The sequence below is a fragment of the Strigops habroptila genome, chromosome 6 (genome assembly GCF_004027225.2).
Source record: "Strigops habroptila isolate Jane chromosome 6, bStrHab1.2.pri, whole genome shotgun sequence".
NCBI lineage: Eukaryota > Metazoa > Chordata > Aves > Psittaciformes > Psittacidae > Strigops > Strigops habroptila.
The window spans coordinates 6,689,653-6,712,500 of NC_044282.2; the positions used below are offsets into that span (position 1 = coordinate 6,689,653).

The 22,848-nt window shown below is 38.3% G+C and overlaps 1 protein-coding gene across 21 annotated transcripts in view; it reads left to right on the forward strand.

The window, feature by feature from the left end:
* PTPRK (protein tyrosine phosphatase receptor type K) overlaps window positions 1-22,848 on the forward strand; it is a 397,787-nt gene that overhangs the window by 214,326 nt on the left and 160,613 nt on the right. For all 21 annotated transcript variants that reach the window (XM_030489190.1, XM_030489193.1, XM_030489195.1 and 18 more), the window contains exon 7: window positions 16,843-17,136. In XM_030489190.1, the coding sequence (XP_030345050.1) occupies window positions 16,843-17,136 (294 nt within the window). The remainder of the gene's footprint in view (window positions 1-16,842; window positions 17,137-22,848) is intronic.

Below are 22,848 nucleotides of genomic sequence, written 5' to 3' on the forward strand. Positions count from 1 at the left end.
CACCATACTGCAAAAATCTTTGTGCCTACAGGGAAATGTGGTGTGGAAAGGTTCCTGAGATAAACACCCATTGTCTTGGGGTTTTTTTCTATAACAGCTTCCTTGTATGAACATGCCCTTAGAGGAGTTGATGTAACAGGAGGGGGCTGACAGGAAATACTAGTATGTTCCCTCAAGCCCGCATTATCTTGTCATAGTAGAGGAGATAACCAGATACCAGAATGATGTGCCTTAATGTAATAGCTCTGAATAGAAAAACCTGCAGTAAACCTCATCTTTGGATTGTTAAGAAAAAGAACAATTGAACTTGGCATGGAAAAGGAGAGAATCTACCAAGAAGAAAAGTAAGTAAAAAAGGAAAAGAAAGGTTATGGAAAATAAGCAAAATGTCTCTCTCAAACTGAATGTCCCATTGAAGTTAATAATACTAATGACACTTAAAAACGTAAATACAATAACAGTTGGAATGGCTTTTCTACAGTATCCTAATGAGGTACGCTAGTATGATTTGTGTAGGTATAATTAAAGTGTGGAAAAACAAACATATCTGTGTGGTTATTGTACCAGTAGTATTCAAACGAGTAATAAGATAAACAGCTATACACCTGTCACTGCATTGCTATAAAGTGTATTTGAAATTTTTAACCTACAATAAAGCCTTAAAAAGCAAAAAAAAAAAAAACCAAACCCAAAAAACCAAACCATAACCCACAAAACTGGGAAAAAAATGCACTCTTGTGAAATGATTTTTTGAGTTTAAATTAAAAATATACTTCTGCTGAAGAGAAAGTGGCTGATTGCAATATTAGAAGTAATTCATGTTGCTCAATAAGACATTTAAAAGGAGAGAGGCAACCAGAGAGCACCGTTAAGGTGTTAGTAATTCAGAGAAGAGAGAAGACAATACAAAGGCAAAAGTGGTATACTGAAGAGCGAAGGATTATGAACCTGGATGAGGAAAGTGCCACTAAAGACCCTTAGGTGGAATTACAGGTGGGTTGTTTGGGTTTGATTTTTTTTTTAATAAACAGTTATTATATGGTATAAATGACATAGGGCATGAACAGAAGCACTTAATAACTTGAGAAAAATTAGACAACATACCAAAGGGAAAATATCTAGGTTGCTTTAGTGTTTTCAAAGGGTATTATGAGCTTCAGCAATGTTACTGGCCCCCTTCCATTACCCATTTTTTCTTTTATGTATTGTAGAGAAAGAAATGATAGATAATTCAGGCTAAACAAAATATAAGCACCACAGGGTTAGAATACTTACCGATAGGGGAACTGTTTATACTGACTGTGAAACAAAGGCAGACAGCAGGGCAAAACATTTTGCCTTGGCAGGAAAGGCTGTGTAGACAAGTGGTAATTTTATCTTCTTTCAAGGTATTTAACAATTGTAAGCCCCAGCAATACTCGTGGATTGGCCTGCAGTGAGAGGAAGAGTTAAAGGAATTCGAACAAGCTGTTTTACTTGCTGACTTTATTTATCTTCACTGTTTATTTTCCCTCGTACATTAAAGGGACGATGGGATGGGAGAAAGTTTTTCATAAGATATTATGTACGTGGAATGACAGTGCAGGTACAACATAATTATGCTGCTCTTACTACATCTGTATTATGTTAACCATTTAGGGATGTAAACAACAGAAAATCTCTTTTTTCAGTCAGTTAGCTTATACTGCTTTAGCTCTCTGCGGAGTAGCTTTTGTTTTAAAACCAAGTGCTTTTCGTTCAAGCATTAGAAAAAAAGAAACTTCATCATTCATAGTAAAATGAGAAGGAAATGTGACCATACAGCCTTTCACACCCTGAAAGAGGAGGTGAGTTGGCAGTATTTGTGGTTTTATGTAGAGGGCACTCACCGAGATGGATTGGAGCCTGTATTTGTCTCTTCGTCCAACATTCAGTCAATAATTTTACAGCTGCTAGGGTTTTTTTCCTCTGGAGAACATGATAAGCGACTTTTCTAAGAATCCCTGAACCTGTAGGTTAAGGAGCTGTCCTGGGAAATGGGAAGTCTGTGCTCAAATCATTGTTCCAGTTCAGTCAGACAAGAGTGGTTGTGAAATGTCCTTATGCTGAGAGATTGACTAAGCCGGAATAAGCCACTTCTCCATAGACACAATCCTGAACTATGCTCTGAGTCCTCCATGTTACTATCTAATGCCTCACATGCAAGGAGGCTGAAAAGCCAGAACATATCATTTTGGAAATGCTACTGTAAATGTTTTTTTATTGCAGCTATTCACTGAATTTGGATTAATTATTCAATTTTTTTATCTTAACCCTCTCAACTTTTATTGAGTGCTTTGCTCCATGCACACATGCGCTTTCTCCTCCTCCACAAAACCCCAATCCGAACCTCGGCCTATCTGGCCCATTTCACTCCCTAGGAGAAGGAAGACTTTTCTTTATGTGGAGTTATTCTGGTTTCAATTCCTAAACCTCTTCACTGAGGAAGGTATAAAATATATGTGTGTGAGGTTGGTTTGTGGTACCTCTGTATTCTTGGCTTTAACCAAAGTTAACTATAAAATGGGTTTCCTGCACTCGTGTGGCCCTGAGAAAAGGATTGTTTGAGGACTGGAGAAAAAGCCAGAATTAGCTTTGTGCTCAGGCATTGCAGAGCCCCTGAATTTTCACTGGCTGGATGTAGGCACTAAGCAGAAGGATTTGCATCCAGAAAATGTGCCTCAGAAGCTGGGAAAAGAGGCTGTGCCAGCATGTTGGTGGGGAGAGCTTAGAGATACACATCTAGATGATCTCTGACTTCTCAGTTCAGTGGCCAAACCATTTAATTTCTTGAAGTAAAACTCAAGTGAATTTTGGAAGGAAAAACTATTTTAAATAAAAACGGAAAGTTTTAGGGGATTTTTTTTAAATGTCAAAATGCTATGTGGTGGCTTGTTATGCTAGGAAAAAATGTATGTGCACCTATTTTGAATGTTTCTGTAAGCCCAGCTTGTCTTTCCCATTATAGGGTGGGTAAGGAAGGTGAACAGTAGGCAATGGCTTTCTTGAAAGCAGGCAAGATAATTATTTGCATCCAGAGGTAGAAGCCTAAGTAGAGTTCAGTGGGGCAATTTTACCAGTCCTCTGATTGAGCTGACAGAACTGTTGGGGGTTTGTTTTTTCTGAAACCACATTTATCAAAAGAGTAGCGAGTCCCATGAGAGTGGTTTCCTGGTGCTTGCAGTAATTTAAAAGCAAACAAACGAACAAGTCCTTCAAAGAATGCTCACACATCAAAAGTTTGAGGCAGGACTTTGGGATCTGTCAGGAAGTGTCATGATTTTACTTCTCTTCGTGAAAAGCGGTATTTAAAACTCCTGAAAAAGTGCTACCAGCTTTATGTACTGACGCCAACAGAGCTTGCTGATAAAATTATGCAACGTTTTTTCCCCATGGTTACATGCTTTTGTTACCAATACTTACGTAAAATCTAAGGGCTTCTTAAGGCACTGTTCCTATTTGATTAACTGGTAATATGGTGACAATCTGATTTATTTTTGTCACCCAGTACTACTCTAATGTGCTCTTAACAGCTTGGTTCAACATGCAGAACGAGCAAACACAGCCTTAGACAAAATGCCCATGTGCCCAGGCAATCTGAATTTAATAAATAACATAGTTTATTTGTGTAATCTTTGAAGGTAGCAATCTTCATAATGGCGTATATTATTATAAACTCTATTATTAGCAGTGGATCTTTTATTTGGAAAGGAAAGCTGTACTGTCCAATTTCTGCCCTAGTAATTTCTTCTCTCCTCATTATTTCTGTAGTGTTGTTGATTTTGTTTGCCTTTCTTACATGAATACACAACACTAGTTGCTGAACTTTCAGTGTGCTAGCTCAGTCTGAAAGATGTTGATTAGCATCATTTTCAAGAATTAAAACATGCAGTAGTAGAATAAGAACCTGTACATTCTCAGGTTTGTTCATCAAAAAATTAATAAGATAACTTAGAGTGATTAAAATATGGTAGCAGAAAGAATGATTCTTTTTCTTTTAATTTGACTATTGTAGAAACATTTTATTTTAGATATTAAAGCTGTGATAAGGTGGGAATCAGCTCAGTTGCCTGAGTTAGGGCAGTGTATGAAAATTATCATTTATCTTGCCCCATAATTGATAGCTCTGTCTTCAGTTTAGCCATTCAGTGTCAAAATTCCTGAATTTAAGTAGAGAGAAATTAACAGAATACAAGAGCACAACAAGGGACAGTCACAAGTGTTCCAACGAAGGAACCAGCTAAATTAGGATTCTTAAGCAGTGGCAAGAGGAGGACTTCTAGGGAGGAGAAAGAGCGTAATAACCATATGTGGCATTTCCCCTCATACCCTCTCAGAATCTGATTCCTTTCAACAATGGTGCTGATCCTGGTGGTTGTCTGATTAATGCAAGGAAACCTTCATTTGCCCACAGCATCATATAGCAATGACACTTCTACCTTTTTTTGTCATGAAGACCCCTTTCTTTCTGTCCGTCTGTCTGTCTTAGCCTGCCTTCTGCTAGCTTGATGACCTATAGTTGCTATTTTGGAAAAGGCAAAGATTAATGAATCCTGACATCTTTCTGGTGTGTAATTTTTTATGCAGCTCTGTCACAATATTAGCCTAGATCATCTCTTTTGCAACATGAAGATCCCTTCCCTACTCAAGCTGTTTCTCATATCAGGATGTTCCCTGATTTCAGTCACCAGTGTTGCCCATTACTGAAACCTAGTCATAAATAGGCAGATGTCTTGACATAAACAGGCAGATCTTGAGGGTTGTTAGGGATGGTACTCTTTAGGTGACGAGCATAGTATTTAACAGCAGTGTTGCCCTATCCTGCCACCCAGTGCTGACTGGATTTCAAAGGCAAGCTTCCTCAGTGGTCTGCCATCCTGTTGCCCATCTGTTCTGAGGGAACATTTCTACAAACTTGAGTGGAAGAGCTTCTGACTCCCAGATGAGTGGTATAGATATGGTATGCAACCATATCTTAAGGTATGGTTAACTCTTAATTACTAATGACTGAACATCAAGCGCTGTGGATTAGTTGTGCTTTAGATCTACAGACACTTGAACTGGCTTTTATTGATTGTCCAGTTAAGTTACACTTGAATGGGTCTGTTTCTCTTGAGACCAGAAAGACTTTCTAGTCAGATTTTTCTAGGTGTAAGCAGTCACACTAATCACATAAATATTGCCACAGAAAAGCAGATATTTGTCAGTAGAAATAAGATGCAAAATTTAGATTCTGCTACTGTACTCAGGGAGTTGCAATTCAAGAGTAAATGTTTGGTAGGTTTTTGTCATATTGATACTTTAAATCTTTGTTGCAACAAAACAAAGATAGTAGGATATTATCAACTCATAAAAAGTTTTTGCAAACTATTCCTTAAAACATATTTTTATAATCCAAGTCATCTAACACACATACTCTTTCCTTTTCTTTTTTCCCTTTTTTTTTTTAAGCTGTCTATGCTTTTATGCCCTGTAGTGAATTTGGATTTCAATGCACTGAGCGTCAATTTAATTACAAGAACACCCTCTTCATAGCAATGCTATCATACTTGAGAATATACACATTTTCAAACTCTTCAGCAGAACAGCTCTACCTGAAAAGTAGGTTATGAAAATAGCCTCATAAAACTAGTCTAAATACTTTTTAGGGCCAAAAGTTACCCTATTTTCCATTTGTCTAATGTGCTGCTTTCTCTCAAAGGCAAATATTCTCATTTCCCATTTTTGTTGCACCAGCTAAAAAGAAGCCCTTAAATCAATGTGACCTGTCAGGAGTGATGATATGAATATGATCTCTTTATATAAATGAAATGGTCACCCCTCTCCACTGACTACGTAAGAATTTCATCCTCATTCACTCTTCCATTTCTACTTCACAACACTGCATTGTCAAAACTCTTAAGAAATCATTATATTCTGTTCATTCCTTTGAAGAAATATATAACATAATAACATATAATAACAATATCATAATTCTTACTAGCATGGAGAAGAAGTTGTGAGGATTTTTGTGTCTGTCCCCCCGTCCCCCCGTACCCCCCCCGATTTTTTTTCCAGGCTTTTCGTCACAGTTAAAATCCATTTGGCAATGGGAAAGTAGGGAGCTGCTTTGTTACCTATTCCCTTAATTTCGTAGCTATTTCTTACCATCAATCAAGATGCTGTGGCAAGAATGTTGGTTCCTTTTGGCTACCCCTGTCCCCCCTGCCCTTTTCTGAAGGTGATTTCATGGTAAGGCAAATCAGATGTAATGCTCAGCACCTGCTGAAAAGGCAGTCTCAATCCTCGCCTTCCCTTTTCCTCTCTCTCAAGAACCTGGACTTATCCTTCTGCTTTGTGCAGACAGTGGCTCCTGTTTGAAGCCACTGGGAGCTTCAGGGACCTAGGAAAGCAGGAAAACTCTATGTACACCCCCACCAAGATCAGTTCTAAAGGAAAACTGCCTTGGATGTAGAGATGTGTGTCACTGCAAGCAGCACTGATGATGGGAAGTGGAGGAGCAGGGTTCTCCTTTCAAGTAGGCGTTAGGTGATGCGTAATTCACATCTGTGATGTAAAACGGTGGTGTAAAAACTAACCAAGTGGGTTTCCATTTTGGTTTCTGTTGTTTCATTGCATAGGTTGAGGGAAGTGTCTCAGTGCCTCCCAAAATTATCCCCCTTATCTGTCATTCCAGTGGGCTGCCTTCTGGCACTTTTGGCAAGAAATATTTGGGCATGCTGTAATAAAAATGTGAAGGTATTGCTGGTGGGAACATCTAAATGTGTCTTGGAAAAGGTTTTGAATAGAAATAGAGGGATTTGAGCAAGGAGACAGTCCCTCAAAAAAGAAGTTTGCTTGGAAGTGATGGATTCTGTCATTTTTCCCATAGACTTAAATAGTCTGAGCACACACAAAATTTCTAGATAATCATTAATGTGTAATCCATATACTAAATTGTATCCATTTTCCCTTTGATAGTAGTATAGAAATACTGACTAAAAGCTTTTAACTTCAATGAAGTGGGATACCTGAGAAAGAACTTTGGAGAAGGGAGACATTTATCCTGTTCTACAGGTGTTCCTGGATGTCCTGCCAGTCTGAAGGGGAAGGTTTCAAGTTCATCTCTGTCCCCTGTGCGTTTGTAAGGGCCTTGCCCCAATAATAATAGTGTGTGAGCCGCTTTCTGTCCTTCCTTCTTCCACCTCTGTTCATCAAGGCCCATGGATTGGGTTGATCTTACAGTAAAATCAGTCTTTAAAGTATGTGGCTTCCTTCATTTTGATGGATCAAATAACCAGAAATAGACACAGGAGGAGGAATTGGGGCTGCCTAGGTGAGTCCCAGGGTGCTGCGGGGCAGGTAAAGCTGAGAGAGAAGAGTGCAAGGTGATGGGGTAGGAGCAGCAAGTGACTTGGCATGTAGCCCTGTAGGTGTGCAAAAAACTTGCAGCTGCTTGGCCCTTATATTTAAAAACCTGCATAGGTACTGCGTGGCAGTGAGCAGTTCTGTAATGTAAATGGTGTCTCAGGTGCCAGGTGATCTGGTATATTACAGAGGACGGGAAGGGCTGGGAAGGTGAGATGTCCATGACTCACCTCTTAAGTGCTTGAAGTTTCTGTAATTACTATTAAATAAAACCGTAAATGCTTGGAAGCCGAAGCCATGCCAACCATTCCTCTCAGCTACAGGTACTTCATATTTCAGTGCCCTTCTAATGCAGTGATGTGTACCATTGGAATTAAAGAGCATGATAGAGTTTTGAATTCTGCCTAGCCATGATACTGTCCCAACAGCACGTGAAACATTTTTGTCAGTCATTTAAAAGGCATGCAGGAAAGCTGATGATAAAAATTTGGATTGGTGCTGGCCAGGTATAACATGACTTCCAAAGTAAGACATACAGGAGTGTTCCAGAACAAGAAAACACCCCAGCAGGAGAGTCAGTTGGTGCATGGGAAAGTGTGTATCTCCTAGGTGGCACAGTCATGTTGTCAGTTGAAGAAAGCTTCACATTACCTAAGAAACATAGCTGGGCTGCATGTAGGTCATTCCAAGTTGTTATTGACAGCCTCATTCAGGAAGGATGGATGGCTTTCACCAAACTTCAGGAGTGCCGGCTAGGTGTGTGTTGTTTTAGCTTTCTAGTTTTATAGAGATGTACAGGTAGTAACGGGTAAATCTGTGGCTGTTTTCTTTTTTTTTTCCTTTGAATTTTTCTCACTGGCTTCTACTGAAATGTTCTGGTTTTGTTGCAGGATGTTTGAAATACTTGAGTTTGATTAGAAACTTTCCACTGTACCATTTGTCCGAGAAAGCTTCTGCGCTTAGAATTTGCTTAGTAAATTCACATTTAGAATGTGAATGTGACCATGGCATCAACAGGTATAACAGCAATGCAAAACTCTTTGCAATTTTAGTTTTTTGGGCCAGTTCAAACTTAAAATGAAAAATAAATAAATCCAAGTACTTGAAGCAGGAAGGAAAAGAAAATTATATTCTCATTACATAACTATGTAAAAGAAAATCCTGGAGCCTCTAAAATTTTGTCCTTTGGGCACTTTTTCCCTAATCTCTAGTTTTATTCCTTCTCATCATTGGCAGTGCGTAGATGTACATTCAGAATGCAGTATTGTCAAATATCCCATTGCAAAGCATTTAGTCTTGAGAGTAATTCTTTCATAGGAAATACTGATTTTTGAAGAAAGCATCCAATTTTGTTCTTAACCTGCTGGTTCATTTTTCATGTAGGAGTGTACTGCATACATGTCTTTAACACAATGCAATTTTTTTGACAAAATATGTCATACTCTTCTAATTGATTCCCCGAGTAGCACGCCCTACCATCAATCAATAAATAGACATGTGTTCTGTTCATAAATTGTGTAGAGGGATGACATGCTCCAATTTTTAGAAAGACTTTTTTTACTTGTAATTCGCGTATGAGCTTAACCTTGTTTATAGTTTCCGCTAACAATGCTGAAGCGACACACTGTTCCTTTTATTTAAAGGAACATAATAAAATGAATGCAATGGAGTTTCAATTCAAGGTGAATAAAATGCCACAGTGATGCATAGGATATAAAATCACTATGCAGAAGTTAGCAGTTTTCACTGTTGACATAATTCTTATTTCAGCACTTCACGTGATCAGTAACTGCAATGTCCCTTAAATTAAGTATATTTTAGCTGCATGAGCTTGCAGACTTTGTATTTACCACGCAAACTTAATATATTAGGCAGGTGCTCAAAGACAAAACAGTAGTTTGAGGTGATCTTGTGACATAGTATCTCCGTTTGCAGACCCAAAATTAGAGATGATATTACAGTGAAATATGTCAGTATGCTACCTAAGCCAATGTCGTGAGCTCACTGTTGAAATTGGCATTTCTGTTTGTTTTTGGTTTTTCTCCAGTAACTGATTCTTTGGGTAATAACTTGAATCTCACTATGTTACAGATATTTATTTTGAATGTTTGTTTAAAATGAATTCTTTCAGTTTTTCTATTCCAAGTAATAAAAGGCAATGAAAATGGTCTTGCAGACTCTCTGAAGTGAATTGGATAAATCACTTGATATGACTTGGTCACTGAGCTGTTGCTTAGAATGAGTTCTTTTGTTCCAGACAACTAACTCTCTTAATTAAAATGTAACATTTTTCTAGGCATTGTGTCTCAACCTCAGGACTAGCAACTAATGCCAGGTACCGAGCAGTTTTTTAAAGTCAGAATGTTTCTGGAGTCACAGGAATTAAGTCTTCATAAGTATCATTAAAAAGAAAAAATAAAAAAAGCTGGAGAAAAAGTTTTGTGGCAGATACTACATCACAAGCTATACAAGTTTCTCCAAGCAACTACTATCACTTATGGTCACAGGATGGCAGCTGAGATAAGTCTGAACTAGCTTTTCGTTGGTTTTGAGAAAATTATAAAGGGAGGCTTGTGGCAATTTGGAACCCTTAACTAAAACCTACCAATTTCCAACATAATTTTCTATGTGAAATCATTACATGATGTAATATGTTAAAGTCAGTTATTTGCTGACTAGGATTTTGCTGCCTTCTCTTCAGTATTCTTTTGGGGCCAGATGTTAACTTGCATGAGCAGCAGGAACCCACAAGAAATGCTTCCTCCAAGTTACCTGCAGAAGGCAAAGTAGGGAGCAATAGAAACTTTTCTATCAGGAAGAAAATAACAATGTAGAAAAATAAAGCAGCCATTAAAAAGAGTTAAACTTGTTGAGCAGAGAAGTGTTTGACCATTGGGGAAAACAAACAAAATTTATTGAAAAAATGGTAAATGAGTTTATGAACAAAGAAAGAAGCCAAGCAATGGCTTAGGGAAATATTTATTAAACTTGAAGAATGGCCAAGCCTTAAGAACTCCAAAGATCTTGCAGCTGGGGGGGGGGTTTATTGTATGAATCTGCAACCAGCATTTGGTCTTGGAGTAGAAGAGGTGACTCTCAAACTCCGTGGAAGTCTTTGTGTGTTATTTTGAGTGTTACAGCTGGTTTAAGGAATTGTGCCCTCCTGCAGCGTCTGCAACCTGCACTGCCTGCAGTTGGGCTCATACTGCATAAGCCTGGTTTTGACTGCCACCATGCCTGGGTATCTTTCCAGGAGAGACACAGGACCAAGTATGGGTTGGGTGGTGGTGGCTCCTGCCTAGCTGGTACGTGCTGAACTGGTACACTCTACCCAACTGAGGGCGTAGGAAGGTGGTATGAAAAAGTGTAACCTTTGGGAACAAAAGAGGCTGTTGTGGCAGCTGCCTCTCACTCCAACCCCTACCTTTTCCATGAGCAACCCTACAGCGATTGAAGACTTGCTTGTGCACCTGCTCCTTTATTCTGACATTTTTCAGATGCATCATGTCTTGGGCAGGAGTAATCTCTATAGCTGATGCAAAGTATGTCTGGATGAGAATAAGATTACTCTTACCGTCCTCCTTTGCCACAAGAATAAGGCAGGCTGCTCGGGTGAGAAAATGAAATACCAGTATTTGGTGTGCAAGCAAGAATCCCATGAGCTGAGCCCATAACAACAGCGTTTTTCTACTTAAGGATGTGTGTGTGTCTGCGTCTTTGAATTGGTTAGTTAAGATCGTCCTGATGTAACTCTTGATTATTGGACTTCTCATATGAAGTCTTTGGCTAATGGTTAGAAGGTCTCAGAGCAATGTGCATCTAGAGGTATGTTTTTAAGAATACAGAAAAATAAAATCTAAGTTAGAAGAGTGTGTTGTTTTGTTGTTGGGATTTTTTTCTTTCTCTTCAGAAGCCCAGTAGAGTACTCAACTTATATTAATAAACTGTCCTCAGTGTTTTGGGCAATCTCTTTGATGCATAGGCTGTTGGCTTTTTATTTGTCTTCTGCGTGTTATACAACAAAACCATTAAGGACCTAACTACTCACTAGAGATGGCATGTATAGGGCGACAGACTGAGCTGTGAGTGTAGTCTGTTAAGCAGAGAAAGTGAAAACTTGAGATCTTGTTGGGAATTTAAAAATAAACTGCAGAAGCTTTCTATGGCTCTTAAAGTTCATGATACCCCTGCTGTTAGTCAGATCTGTGCTTTCAGCTTGGGATCCCTCAATCCCCTGCATTAACCTGCTTTTTTAACAGAATAAAATAATTTCTCATCAGGCAAGTACTGCTTTCTGTAATGCTTCTCCCCTTATTTGGCAAAGCCCTCTGTTTGTGTTAATACAGCTTTTGTTGGCACTGAGGGTGACAGGTCTTGTCAGGCTGCTGTCAGCATAGAAGACAGCCAGGTGTCCTTTCAGGCAGGCACAAGTCCAAAATAAACCTTTTTGTCTTAAATTCTGATTTATTTTTTTGTCCCTAGCAGAGCAGTACTTCCTAACCATTTTGGAGAACTGAATGAAAATATTTCTGGTTTATATTAAAGATATGCCACATGTGGAATGATTTTTTTCTAAAAATAAAAGGAACCCAGTACTTGTGCTGAAAGTCTCCACAGTGTTTTAATCCTCAAACTTTTCATAGTTCATTTTGTGACCACCTTCACAGCCGCATAATTTCTTTCAGTTGTACTTCTTTGGAGCCATATATATTGTTGTCATCTTCCATTTTTTTCCCCTAAGATATAATTTATAAGAAGGCATCCAGGCTTGACTGAAAACGCTCAGATGGAGAATGCAGAATTTCTTATAGTAATGCCAATTATTGTTCTGCAGTTACTATTCTCATTGTTAAATTTGTGGCTTAATACCATATTTGAATTTTAAGCTTTCAGTCACTGCTTCATGTTAATTCTTTTTTTTTTTTTTTCCAATTGGATTAACCAGCTTTTAAGCCTGAGAATTTTGTTTCCCTGCTAGTATTTGACTCCCACAGTTCTTTCTGCTAAATCTCATACATTTCCTCCAACCTTTAAACAAACATTCCTGGTTCTTCAGTTTTTCAGTGTTTTTCTTAAAACACAGGAATCCCTAAAGCCATGTGTAATCTTCCAGCACAGGAGGAGTACCAAAGCAGTATAGCTGGCTTGTTGCATGGCTTCCCCACGCTCTGCTGGCTCCATGCCGTAGGTTTTCTGATGCAGCTTTGCCGCAACAACTCTGTGTGCAATCTGGTGCCCAGCACAGAAGCACCAGTATGCTTCTGCACAGGTCCAGCTCCTGGCAAGTAAGAATTTTCCTCTTGGCCTATGTGCCTCGGGTGTCTCAGACTGCGCTCCCTACGGCCCCTGGTCTCAGGGGGCTTCATATGACAAAAGTTGTACTGTAACTATACACAGCCAGCATAGGTCAGGCGCTGAACCTCAACTAGAAACCCAGAGTACTTGCAAGTGATGTGCAGACATACTTTAACAGCTTTGCAAGAAATTTCCCTAGAAGAGGAAATGAGGTGGGATGGAGAGTGACGAGAATGAAGGTATGCACCTATCTTCCATGTTCAGGCTTTGTGGTGACCAAGCCCTCTCCTCCCCACCTTCCCAAAGCCTTATGCTGTAAGCAAGGCAACAGTCGTCTGTGACTGGTACGTTTTATGCTCAGCAAAACATGACTTCATGTATTCAGTATCAGATTTTCCTCCCAAGCGGAACAACTTGTAGGAATCTGGTTTGGTTTGGGTTTGCATTTAGGTTTTGTTTTTTTCTTTCTTTGCTTTAAGCTGATCATTAACTGTGTATGATTACCACTAAGATACTAATGAAACACTCTTCCTTCATTTTAAATTCAGGAGGTGTTTAGTTTTGGAGGGTAACACAGGGCTATTGTCATCCAGGTTGGGTCAATAGTACTAAACAACATAGTATATGTTTCCTGGGAATATAGGAAGTTTTATGCATACTAGTTACTGTATTAATAACACTAGTGACCTTTCCTGGTTGTTTTTTCTGTCTATAAGCACATAATTATTTACATCCAATATTTAATGTTAAGAATATGACACAACTGCTTAACTGTAGGAAGACTTATAACTGGAATTGATGCTGCATGCTTATTCTAGTCATTGGTGCCTAAATATAACAGTACATTTAATATATAATGTCATATACATACTGATGTGAGTGCAGTGTACTGCTAGTAGCTCAGCAGAATGGGAACTTTGTGCTGATGAAATGTCAGTCTTAATTTTTTGGTTAACTTAGCTGTGGGCATTTTATGTCAAAACCAGAACTGAGCAAAAATATTGCAAAGCGCTGTGCATGAAAATACTTTCATTTCTTTAATGTAATGTCTCTCACATGTAGAAGTGGTCCTTCTTTATAGTCATTCGGAGATGTTAGTGGTCATGCATACTGGAAGGGATTTCATCAGATTTAACACCTGTAAGCAGTGGCAAATAAATATAGTCAGGAAAATGAGTCTGTAATTAAACTAGTTACAATGGAAAAGGAATTGTAAATTTTGTGCTTAGCAAAGGAAGAAATGAAACTCACCATGCAGGATATGGGTGACGAAAGGCCACAAAATGTGTTTGAGTTGTGGCCATCAGCAGACCGAGTGCCTTGGCAGGGCCGAGCGGGGGGGAAGCTGCTGAGATGGGTCGCTGGTGAGCCTCAGCTTCCTGCAATGCTACCTCTGATGCAGGCTCTGAACTCCAAAGCTGTCACTTTACTTGGCTGAAATTGAGTGCTTATATTGTTTATAAACCAGACCAAACATCTGAGAGGGTGATTTTCTTTGGGGTTCCCTTCCACATATCTTTTTTTCTTTTTTTTCTCTCAGACCTCATGTAAGAGGTTTTTCATTTTTTGCAGACTGTCTTCTCAGAACACTAGTAGGTGGATCCAGATTCCTAGAGTGAAAAGCCAGCAACATAGCTTCTTTGAAGGATATAAATTATGTTTAAAAACACACTGAAAAAGAAGTATTGTTCATATGTGTGATATTTGATATGAGAACGGCAACCGAAACATCAATAAAGGCTTTGTTTTGTTTTTTAGATATCAGTGGCGATTTTTAAACCGTAAAAGATTCAGTTTGCTGTATATACAAAAGGAAGTAATGTTATTTCAAATTATAATTGGGGAATATTTGATGGATGTGGTTATAGAATAATGAATGAGAATGATAGAAAGTTAATTGGGTAACATCAGAAAAGTTTATCCTGGTATATTGGGATTACATGCTTCAGTTGATACTTAGTGTACTTTTGGGATTTCTGGTTGCACCTCACCTCTGGTTCTGATAGTATATTGTATTATGAAGAATATTAATAATGCTGCAGAACAATTACTTGTTCATTTGCTAACTGATTAAAATTCATGCATAATTTATTGGAACTGGGAGAGACTTTATAAATAAGTCTCCTTGTCCTCAAGAGCTTAAAAACAAAATGCATATGCTAATATAAGAATGTGCTTTACTTCTTAATATAAAATTTTAGTATGCAATGGTATATTAGTCTCATTAATGTGAGGTTTTATTTGTGATAATCGTGCTTTTAATCAAAGTATATACTTCTAAACATAGCCTTATGTTTTAGAGGTTTATAACTCAGACTTGGTAGTGCATCATGCTCATCACCATCTATGTTTTCTGCCGTAATATACACTGACCTTAGAATTCATTAGTTTGACATTTAATGTGTTAGTTCCACAGCAAATAAATGGCTCTTATTTAGGCTGGATGCATTTCTGAGCTTTGATGCAGGTAGGGATCTAAATTAGTTCATATGCACATTTCTTGGCAAAACTGGGTTTTAATTAATAATTAATTGAGATACTTTGTAGAGTTTTGTTCCCGTTTCTGCTTTGGGGTATACACCTGAGAGTGTTTACCTTTTCACTCTGGGAGGAGAAAATCGGCTCTGCCTGCAGCCACTATGGCACATTTACAGCTTCGCTGGTCTCCAAACTGAATTGCATGAGATACAGCTAATCTAGGAAAAAATCTGCAAGAAACCTTTTTTACCAAAACATGGGAAAACTCAGGTGCTTACGGAGCTGGTAAATACACTGTTGGGAGCCACCTCTGGTATCTGGAGGGGAAACGTTACTGTTGGATATATAGAACCAGAGAGTTGTTAGCCAAACTTCACCATGCAGAGAGGGTGGGATGTCAGAGGAGGTCTGGAGGCCTGCTGCAAGCCCCTCCATCATCAGTTCTCCCCCACCCCTGCCATGGGCTCTGTCAGTGGCACTGGAGAGGTCATTCCCTGGAGGCAGAATATGTTCAATGCTTCAGCATCTTAACTTCTTTTTCACAGAGAGGTGGGGGAAGCAGTAATCAGAAAGGACTCCCCTCTAGGGAGATCTTGTGGTCTGGTATTTTTAATGTACTGGCCATGAGATCCCTTCTACCTGCTTAGAGTTGCTGCGTTGTTAGTTCTGCATTGCTGCTGTGTGAAACCCCTGTGTGCATTGAATTTAGCATTGTTACCTAATTAACTGAAACAAATTAGTTGAAATATGAGCCATCTGGAATGAAAATGAACCTTCCATGTTTATCAGTGGATTCATTTTATTAGAAAAGTAGACGTTGCTTGTGATTTGTTTCTTAAAATAAATTGCGCTGGGGCAACATGCTGCTTCTCCACACAAACGTTTCTCAGGGTAAGGGAGACCTCACCTTCCTGTTTGGTCTGTTGTTACCTTTTTAGTTTGCAGCTGTGTTGAAATATTTAGACAATCAAATGATGATGAGAACAGAGGAAGACAAAAGGCAACATGCATCCTATTGTTTGAGTTTCTAAATCAGTAGTAAATTACCGAAGAACAAAATATTACATGTTGTTACTACATGTCTGCATTTTGTCATTCTCCTGGCAGTCTTGCTCAGTTCTTGTTATTCTGAGTGCCTGTAATAGGCATCTGTATCTTCTACCCTACCTGCATCTGCTGGGTTTCAAATGAACTCCAGTGATACTCATTTTTAACACTATTCTGTGCAGGGCTAATGTATCAACTATTGCAACTGTTTCTTTAAGGAAAGTATATATGTGACTTCTGTGAATAAAAGAAAATCAGTTATATATCTGAAAATCTCAAGTTATTGCCATAGTAAATTAGATAAATGATCATGAACCCAGGTTTGTGGAGGTTTTTTGGGGTTGTTGTTAGGGGTTGGTTTTTTTTTCCAGAAAAAATGTTAAGAACTAGCAATATATCTGTCAGATAGGATTTTGTTGTCCCTAGCTGGGATTTTTAAAGGGAAAAAATAGCATTGGGCAGATGCCAGTCGTGCACATTCACTTCGAGCAGTGGAAATTCTCCTCAGCTCTTCTTCACTGGTGTCAGTTTGATTTTTGGTTTTGAGTTTTGAAATTGTTGCTGACCAAAACATGACAACTTTCTGTGGAAAGAGCCCTTTTCTTAATGGGTTTTACAGCTTTTGTTTTATCACTGGCTTTTTATATCTCCCTACAGAGCCGCCTCGGCCGATAGCACCCCCACAGCTGCTGGGCGTTGGGCCCACATACTTGCTCATTCAGCTGAATGCCAACTCAATCATTGGGGATGGACCCATTATCCTGAAAGAAGTGGAGTACCGAATGACATCTGGGACCTGGACCGAAACCCATGCTGTCAATGCACCGACTTACAAGCTCTGGCATCTGGATCCCGACACCGAGTATGAGATTCGGGTACTGCTCACCAGACCAGGGGAGGGTGGGACTGGACAGCCAGGACCACCACTCATCACCAGGACCAAATGTGCTGGTGAGTGCTGCTTTGGAAAAACAAACAAACAAACAAAACTGTGATGATTTAACTAGTTGACAGGCTTGTTGGCTTTAATCAACCTGTAGCAGGACTTAATAGGTTCTGTTGGCACCCACAGGATCCCCACATTTCTGGACCGGTAAGGGTTTGCTCTGTCCCCTTCTTTGCCTGGTCACTGTCTAGGTTGCTGTTTGCTAAACCTGGGAGGGTAGGTTAAGAAGTGGGATGTTAGAAAGCTAAGAAAATATTTTTATTCTACTCATGCAAGGAAGGAGACCTCATCCTTTCAGGAATGGACAAACCACCTGTTTTTTCACAGTGAAAGTATGGGGTTTTTTTCAGTGAAAATATGAAAATGTATGGATATTTTCACCTACATTTTAAGCAAACTTGCACATAAAGGAACTTGCACGGGGGAAAATAAATCTGTTTAAGAAATAGAATTTTATTAACAAAAAAATAAATGTAATGTACTTCCAAGTAATTTTTCATTTTCCAAGAGGATATGCGTGGCCTGACAGAATCTCAAAGAACTAAAATACAACTACCAAAATCTCTAACTCCTAAAATACAATGGCAAATCTGAATACACTGTTTTCTCCATTTTGACTATCACCACTACAAGCATGTGCTGCTAAATCCTGCTGCCTGCTATGTTTTTTGGAGTGCCTGTGCATGGGGAACTAGATTTAGGAAAGAGTGCTGATAACCATTTATTCAAAACGGCATTAAAGTAATAAGAAAGAAGAGAGGGTCAGGGTCTGCATCAGAAGCCAGGACTTCATGTGGACTAGGTCAGTAGGTATGAATCTCAGTAAACTAGACAGTCTTTTTTGAAACTGGGCATAGTACTGTTGGAAGCTGAGGCACAGCTAGAGCAAGACTGAACTGAAGGCATTTTTTTGAATTTGTGGTCTTATTTATAATTTAGTCTGTCGTTCCTATGAAGTGAAAAGATCTGTGTGTCCATCTTGGTTAAGATGGCAGTTGTTGAGATCTAAGTAAAGTTAAAGCGTTGCTTCATTGTACTGAATTGATTTTTAGGCATTGTTCTGAGAAAGTGAACATTTGAAAGCAGCTTCTGTTTTAAAAAGGCTGAGCTAAGACTAACAAAACCCAAATGTTCAGATTCTTTTTCCCAGTGCTTGAAAAAATATAATTTAATTTACCCAGGTTGTGACAGACTAAAGCTTTTTTAATGAGAAAAGAAAAGAAAGGAAGTCGTGATTTATGCGATGTAGTTTAAGAAGCCACTTAGGGGAAACAAAGTTATGGTGGGTATAATTTTATTTTTAATTTGTTTTTAACCTAACCTTCACATATAAGGTGCCAAAATCTAGTCTGGCTTGAGACAAATTTTCAACTCAATTTAATCCCCTATGAAGTGAACCAGATCAAAAAAATGCTTGAAAAATCTGAACTTCCAGGCCAACATTATTTTAACAATAATAAAATTTTGAGATGTTTATCTTGCAGTAAGACTGGTTCTTCTTATTCCATGAAAGTGAAGGCAAATAAATGTTACTATTAACTGGTTTCAATTAGAAAAAGGTGAGTCATCAAGACTTTGTGGAGACTGAAAGATTGTGCCCAGCACCAGCGATGAGTCAGGGAAGGCACTAGGTTGAGCGGCACGTTGCCCTGCTGCCTCCTCACCAGTCTGGAAAATGAAGGCAGACCTTCCTTTTCCACAGTGTTCTCCCAAGGCTTCTGTAAGATAACTGCAAGCCCAAGTCAATATGAGTATATATATGTTTTATATATATATATATTTATATATATTTTGCTCATAAAAGGCAAACAATATACATAAAAATTAGTCTTTTCTGAAGAGAAGATTTATAAGAAAAGATAAAGATAATATTGGAATAGCTCACCCTGCAGTCTCTGCTGTGGCTGGTATTGTACGAGTGACTGGCAGGTGATTTACTGTGCTATATTAGATGACATCTCTGCAGCAATATCTTCTTTCTGGAGATTCTTCAATTATTCCTAATACTTGTTTCTGACAAGATCACTTATTTTTCAGACAGACACTCTCTTTTGTGTCGATGTTCTTTGTCAATTTTGTCTTTCCGTAAGTTTTGTACGTATTAGTTCAGATTCTGAAATAAGTTATAATTGATTATATGCTCAGTGTCAAAAGGAATGGTGGGAAATAAATGAATTTTCAGCTTGAAGTTTGACTGTGCTATATACAGATTAAAACCCACACATTAGTGAACATTGATCTGGTGAGTTTTGTAATGTTTACATTCCAAGTAGCAGCAATAGCAAACTCACTGATACATCAATAAGAATAGCTTGGCATTCTGCTCTTCGTTTGTTTAATATCTAAGCAAATATTAGCATTGTTTTCAAATGAAGATTAGAAATTATTTTTTCCATAAGTCATTCAGTATTTATAATTTCATGACATTTCTTAATAACATATTATTGATCAGTTGGCCTGTGCTTTGCTGGAGATGTGTCCTACTTCTGAAGAATTTGAGCGATGGTTTTACTTCTCTCGGTATCAGACATGCGCTTTTATTATTAAGTATTTAGATCATTTTCTCTCTTCCTCATAGCAAAACCAGTGTCTGGTGACTCATTTAGTAAATGTTTCCACTAACACTAAACAAAATTGCTTTCTAATGAAGAGATAATTCTTCCACTAGTTAAAAGTCCTCTGGCAGCCTATTTGTCTACCTGGCGTTTCCCAGGTAAGGCGTCGTGCGCTGAAGCTGAGTTACAGCATTTGCTAGAAAACTTGTGTGTTGTTTTACCAATCTGCACGTAAAGGTAGTGCTGAGTAGTCAACTATATGAAACCACTGAGTGTTTTTAAACAGCTTTTAAGTGTTTTTAAGACTAAAAGACTAAAACATGTGAAACAAAACATTATATTCTGACGTTATCCTCCTTAATACCCAGATGCATGCTTTGTATTTCCATTTCTAAGCACAACTGGAGTCAGTGCTGAGTGTGGCATGGTCTTCCTGCCTGCATGTGGTTAATTTCAAGCTGCTGATGCTGAAGGCTCCTTCCTCCCCATCAATCCTCATGGGGCACCTGGGATTTCTTTCAGTATGACTACACTTCTTGCCTGATGTTGTTGCTCAAATTATTGACTTCTCAAGGATTTTAAAACCAAAATGAAAGGCAGAAGGTAGTAGTTTAATCAAAAGTACTCCTTATGGCTGTTTCTGTGGCTTTGGAGTGTGTTGTCCTTTTCAGCATATCTTCTGAGATTGTGTGGGGAGTGTAGAAAATATGTGGTAATCTAAAATTGTCCACTTGCCTGCTTTATCAACTGTAAGTTAGAAGTTATTCACTTATATTGGCTACTGCTTCTGAGTAACAGTTTACAGCTCAGTTTTATGATTAACTGATATTTTAGTGCCAAAGGAGGTCAGGAGTTCAGCCTGTCCAGAGCTTAATATATGTATACAGTGGAATTGCTTGCTCCTACTTTACTGAAGTTCAGTGATATTTTTTTTTTTTTTCTTTTCAGTAAAACCTGGAGAATTATAGATCAGTTAGAGAAAGAGTCCTGTGTGGTTTTAGTTTTTTTCCAAGTGACTTCATTTTGGGAAACTTCTGCCTGTATTATTTGGTTTTGATAATGAAATGAGTAAGGAGGAAGGAAAGCTTTATAGCTTTACCAAAGCTGAGAACAGAACAATATATATTGATTTTATTATTACTGTTATTATTGTTATTGTTGTTGTTATTATCAATAATAATATTAATTTGTTCAAAATCATTATCTGTCAAAGAGACCTAAGGGTAACAGCCAGCCTCAAGGCATTATAGCAGAGATGCTGTTTCAGCGGTGCAGTGCTGGCGTGTGATCGCCTGCAGTTGAAGGCTTGGGAGCTGAGCAGCTTTCTGCCTGCCTTTTTCAAGTGCCAAATGCTTGTTTAAAATTTGCACATTTATTAATTTTTAAAACAATATACACAGACTACAGGTTACTGCTGAATTCATCTCTAGCAAATAAAAAAAAAAGGGAAGACAAAACATGGTGAAACATTGAAAAAGAAAAGCAAGCTTAAGGTTGATTTTGGTTTTGGTTTTTCATTTTCTCGAGATTTTTAACAAAGGGACCCTGGCAATGTTGCCATTGAGAAAGTGACTTTGCATGGCCATCTGGAGAACTAAACTGTTGTTCTGATTGCATAAAAATTGAACTGATTTTTAAAATGAGTGGGGTGAAAGGCATGGTACAGTATAGAATCTGCGTGTGCCAATGAGGGATGCGTACAGTGCTGCTTTGGTCGGTGTTTGCCTTTTACACTTGAAGGGTGGAGATGGGGAGTTCAAGGTGGAGAAGTGGATTTATAGGCTTTGCTGTGTGCTGTACATGAGAATTTAGGATGCTGGTATGTGAGGCAAGGGGCTTGTAAAATTGGGTACAGTCAACATCACAGGAGGGTTCTGGAAAATACGACACTGAATGGATAAGCTGTGCTCTTTCTGTCTCTCACAGTAGTGAATCTGAAATTATTATTTAAATAGTTAATAAATAGTAATAAAAATACAGATAAACATGTAATTTTCAATATTTTTTTTAAAGTGGACAGGGAGAAAATATTTACCTTTACAGCAAAACAGTTATCTTAATGTTACAAACAGAATCTTTATCCTTTTTTCCCCTCAAAGTAGATATCATTAGAGACTTAAAATATAACTTCAAGAGGATCTTAAATACGTTTTGAGTGTTAAATTACATGTTTTTATTACTCATGGTTTTGTTGTTTACAAGTTGAACACTTCTTTAGAATAAACTAAAAATGAACGACTTGAAATTAAATGAATGTGGTACTTTTAAAAATTATTTGCATTTGTCGTTGCAGAAAGGCCTACATTACGCCAATATTTATAAGTTGCTGTTGTTTTTACAAATGTGTTTGGCATTCATGACTGTTTCTGGGCTTTTGGCCAAGTAGTAATTGGAAACATTTAAGATCTCGCTATCAGATACCAAATGCACCAGTCTCTTGTTCCATATAGGTTTACTAGTTGGCTATGATAAGAAAAAAAAATAAAATAGAAAAAGTATTTAAACAATGGAGAAAGTCTGGACTAATGAACTTCATCGTATTCCCTTTAGGGCTGAATACCAGAGTTGTTATTGAGAAAGCATCCTGTAGAAGAGCTATCGGATTTGGGCTATAGGCTGGCACGCACAACCATGTTCTGCTTATTGTGCTGCTTGCCACTGTTCAGATACCCATACCACATATAGAATCCTAATGATGCTTATATCCATAAGAAAGGACCGTAGCACAGCTGACTCACCTAGCAGGAGACCAGGAAGACTGCCTAAGCCAAGTTCTTGTCAGATTGTGTAAATTAAGCATGGTATCCTCTTTTTCAAAGGAGCACGATGCAAATGACTCGGTTGAATTGGCAGTAAACTGCAAGTTCAGATACTGACCTCCCCTAAATTAGTTTTCAGCTTCTTTTTGCTCATTATATTCAGCATTGCTTAGTATAATCTTTTTTTTCTTTTTGTATTTGCAGCTGCAAGCTGCCTCGACACTAACTAGAAACATTCGTCCTGTGACATTGCAAGTGCTGTGCTATACAAGTGCTGTGTTATACAATGAGACATGGATTTCCTGAATTCTCTTGTGCTTCATTTTTGGGATAAGCTTTGTTCGAGGCTAGTTCTTTATTGTATAGTGATGAACTCAGCAGTAAATCACACTGCTCTAAATCA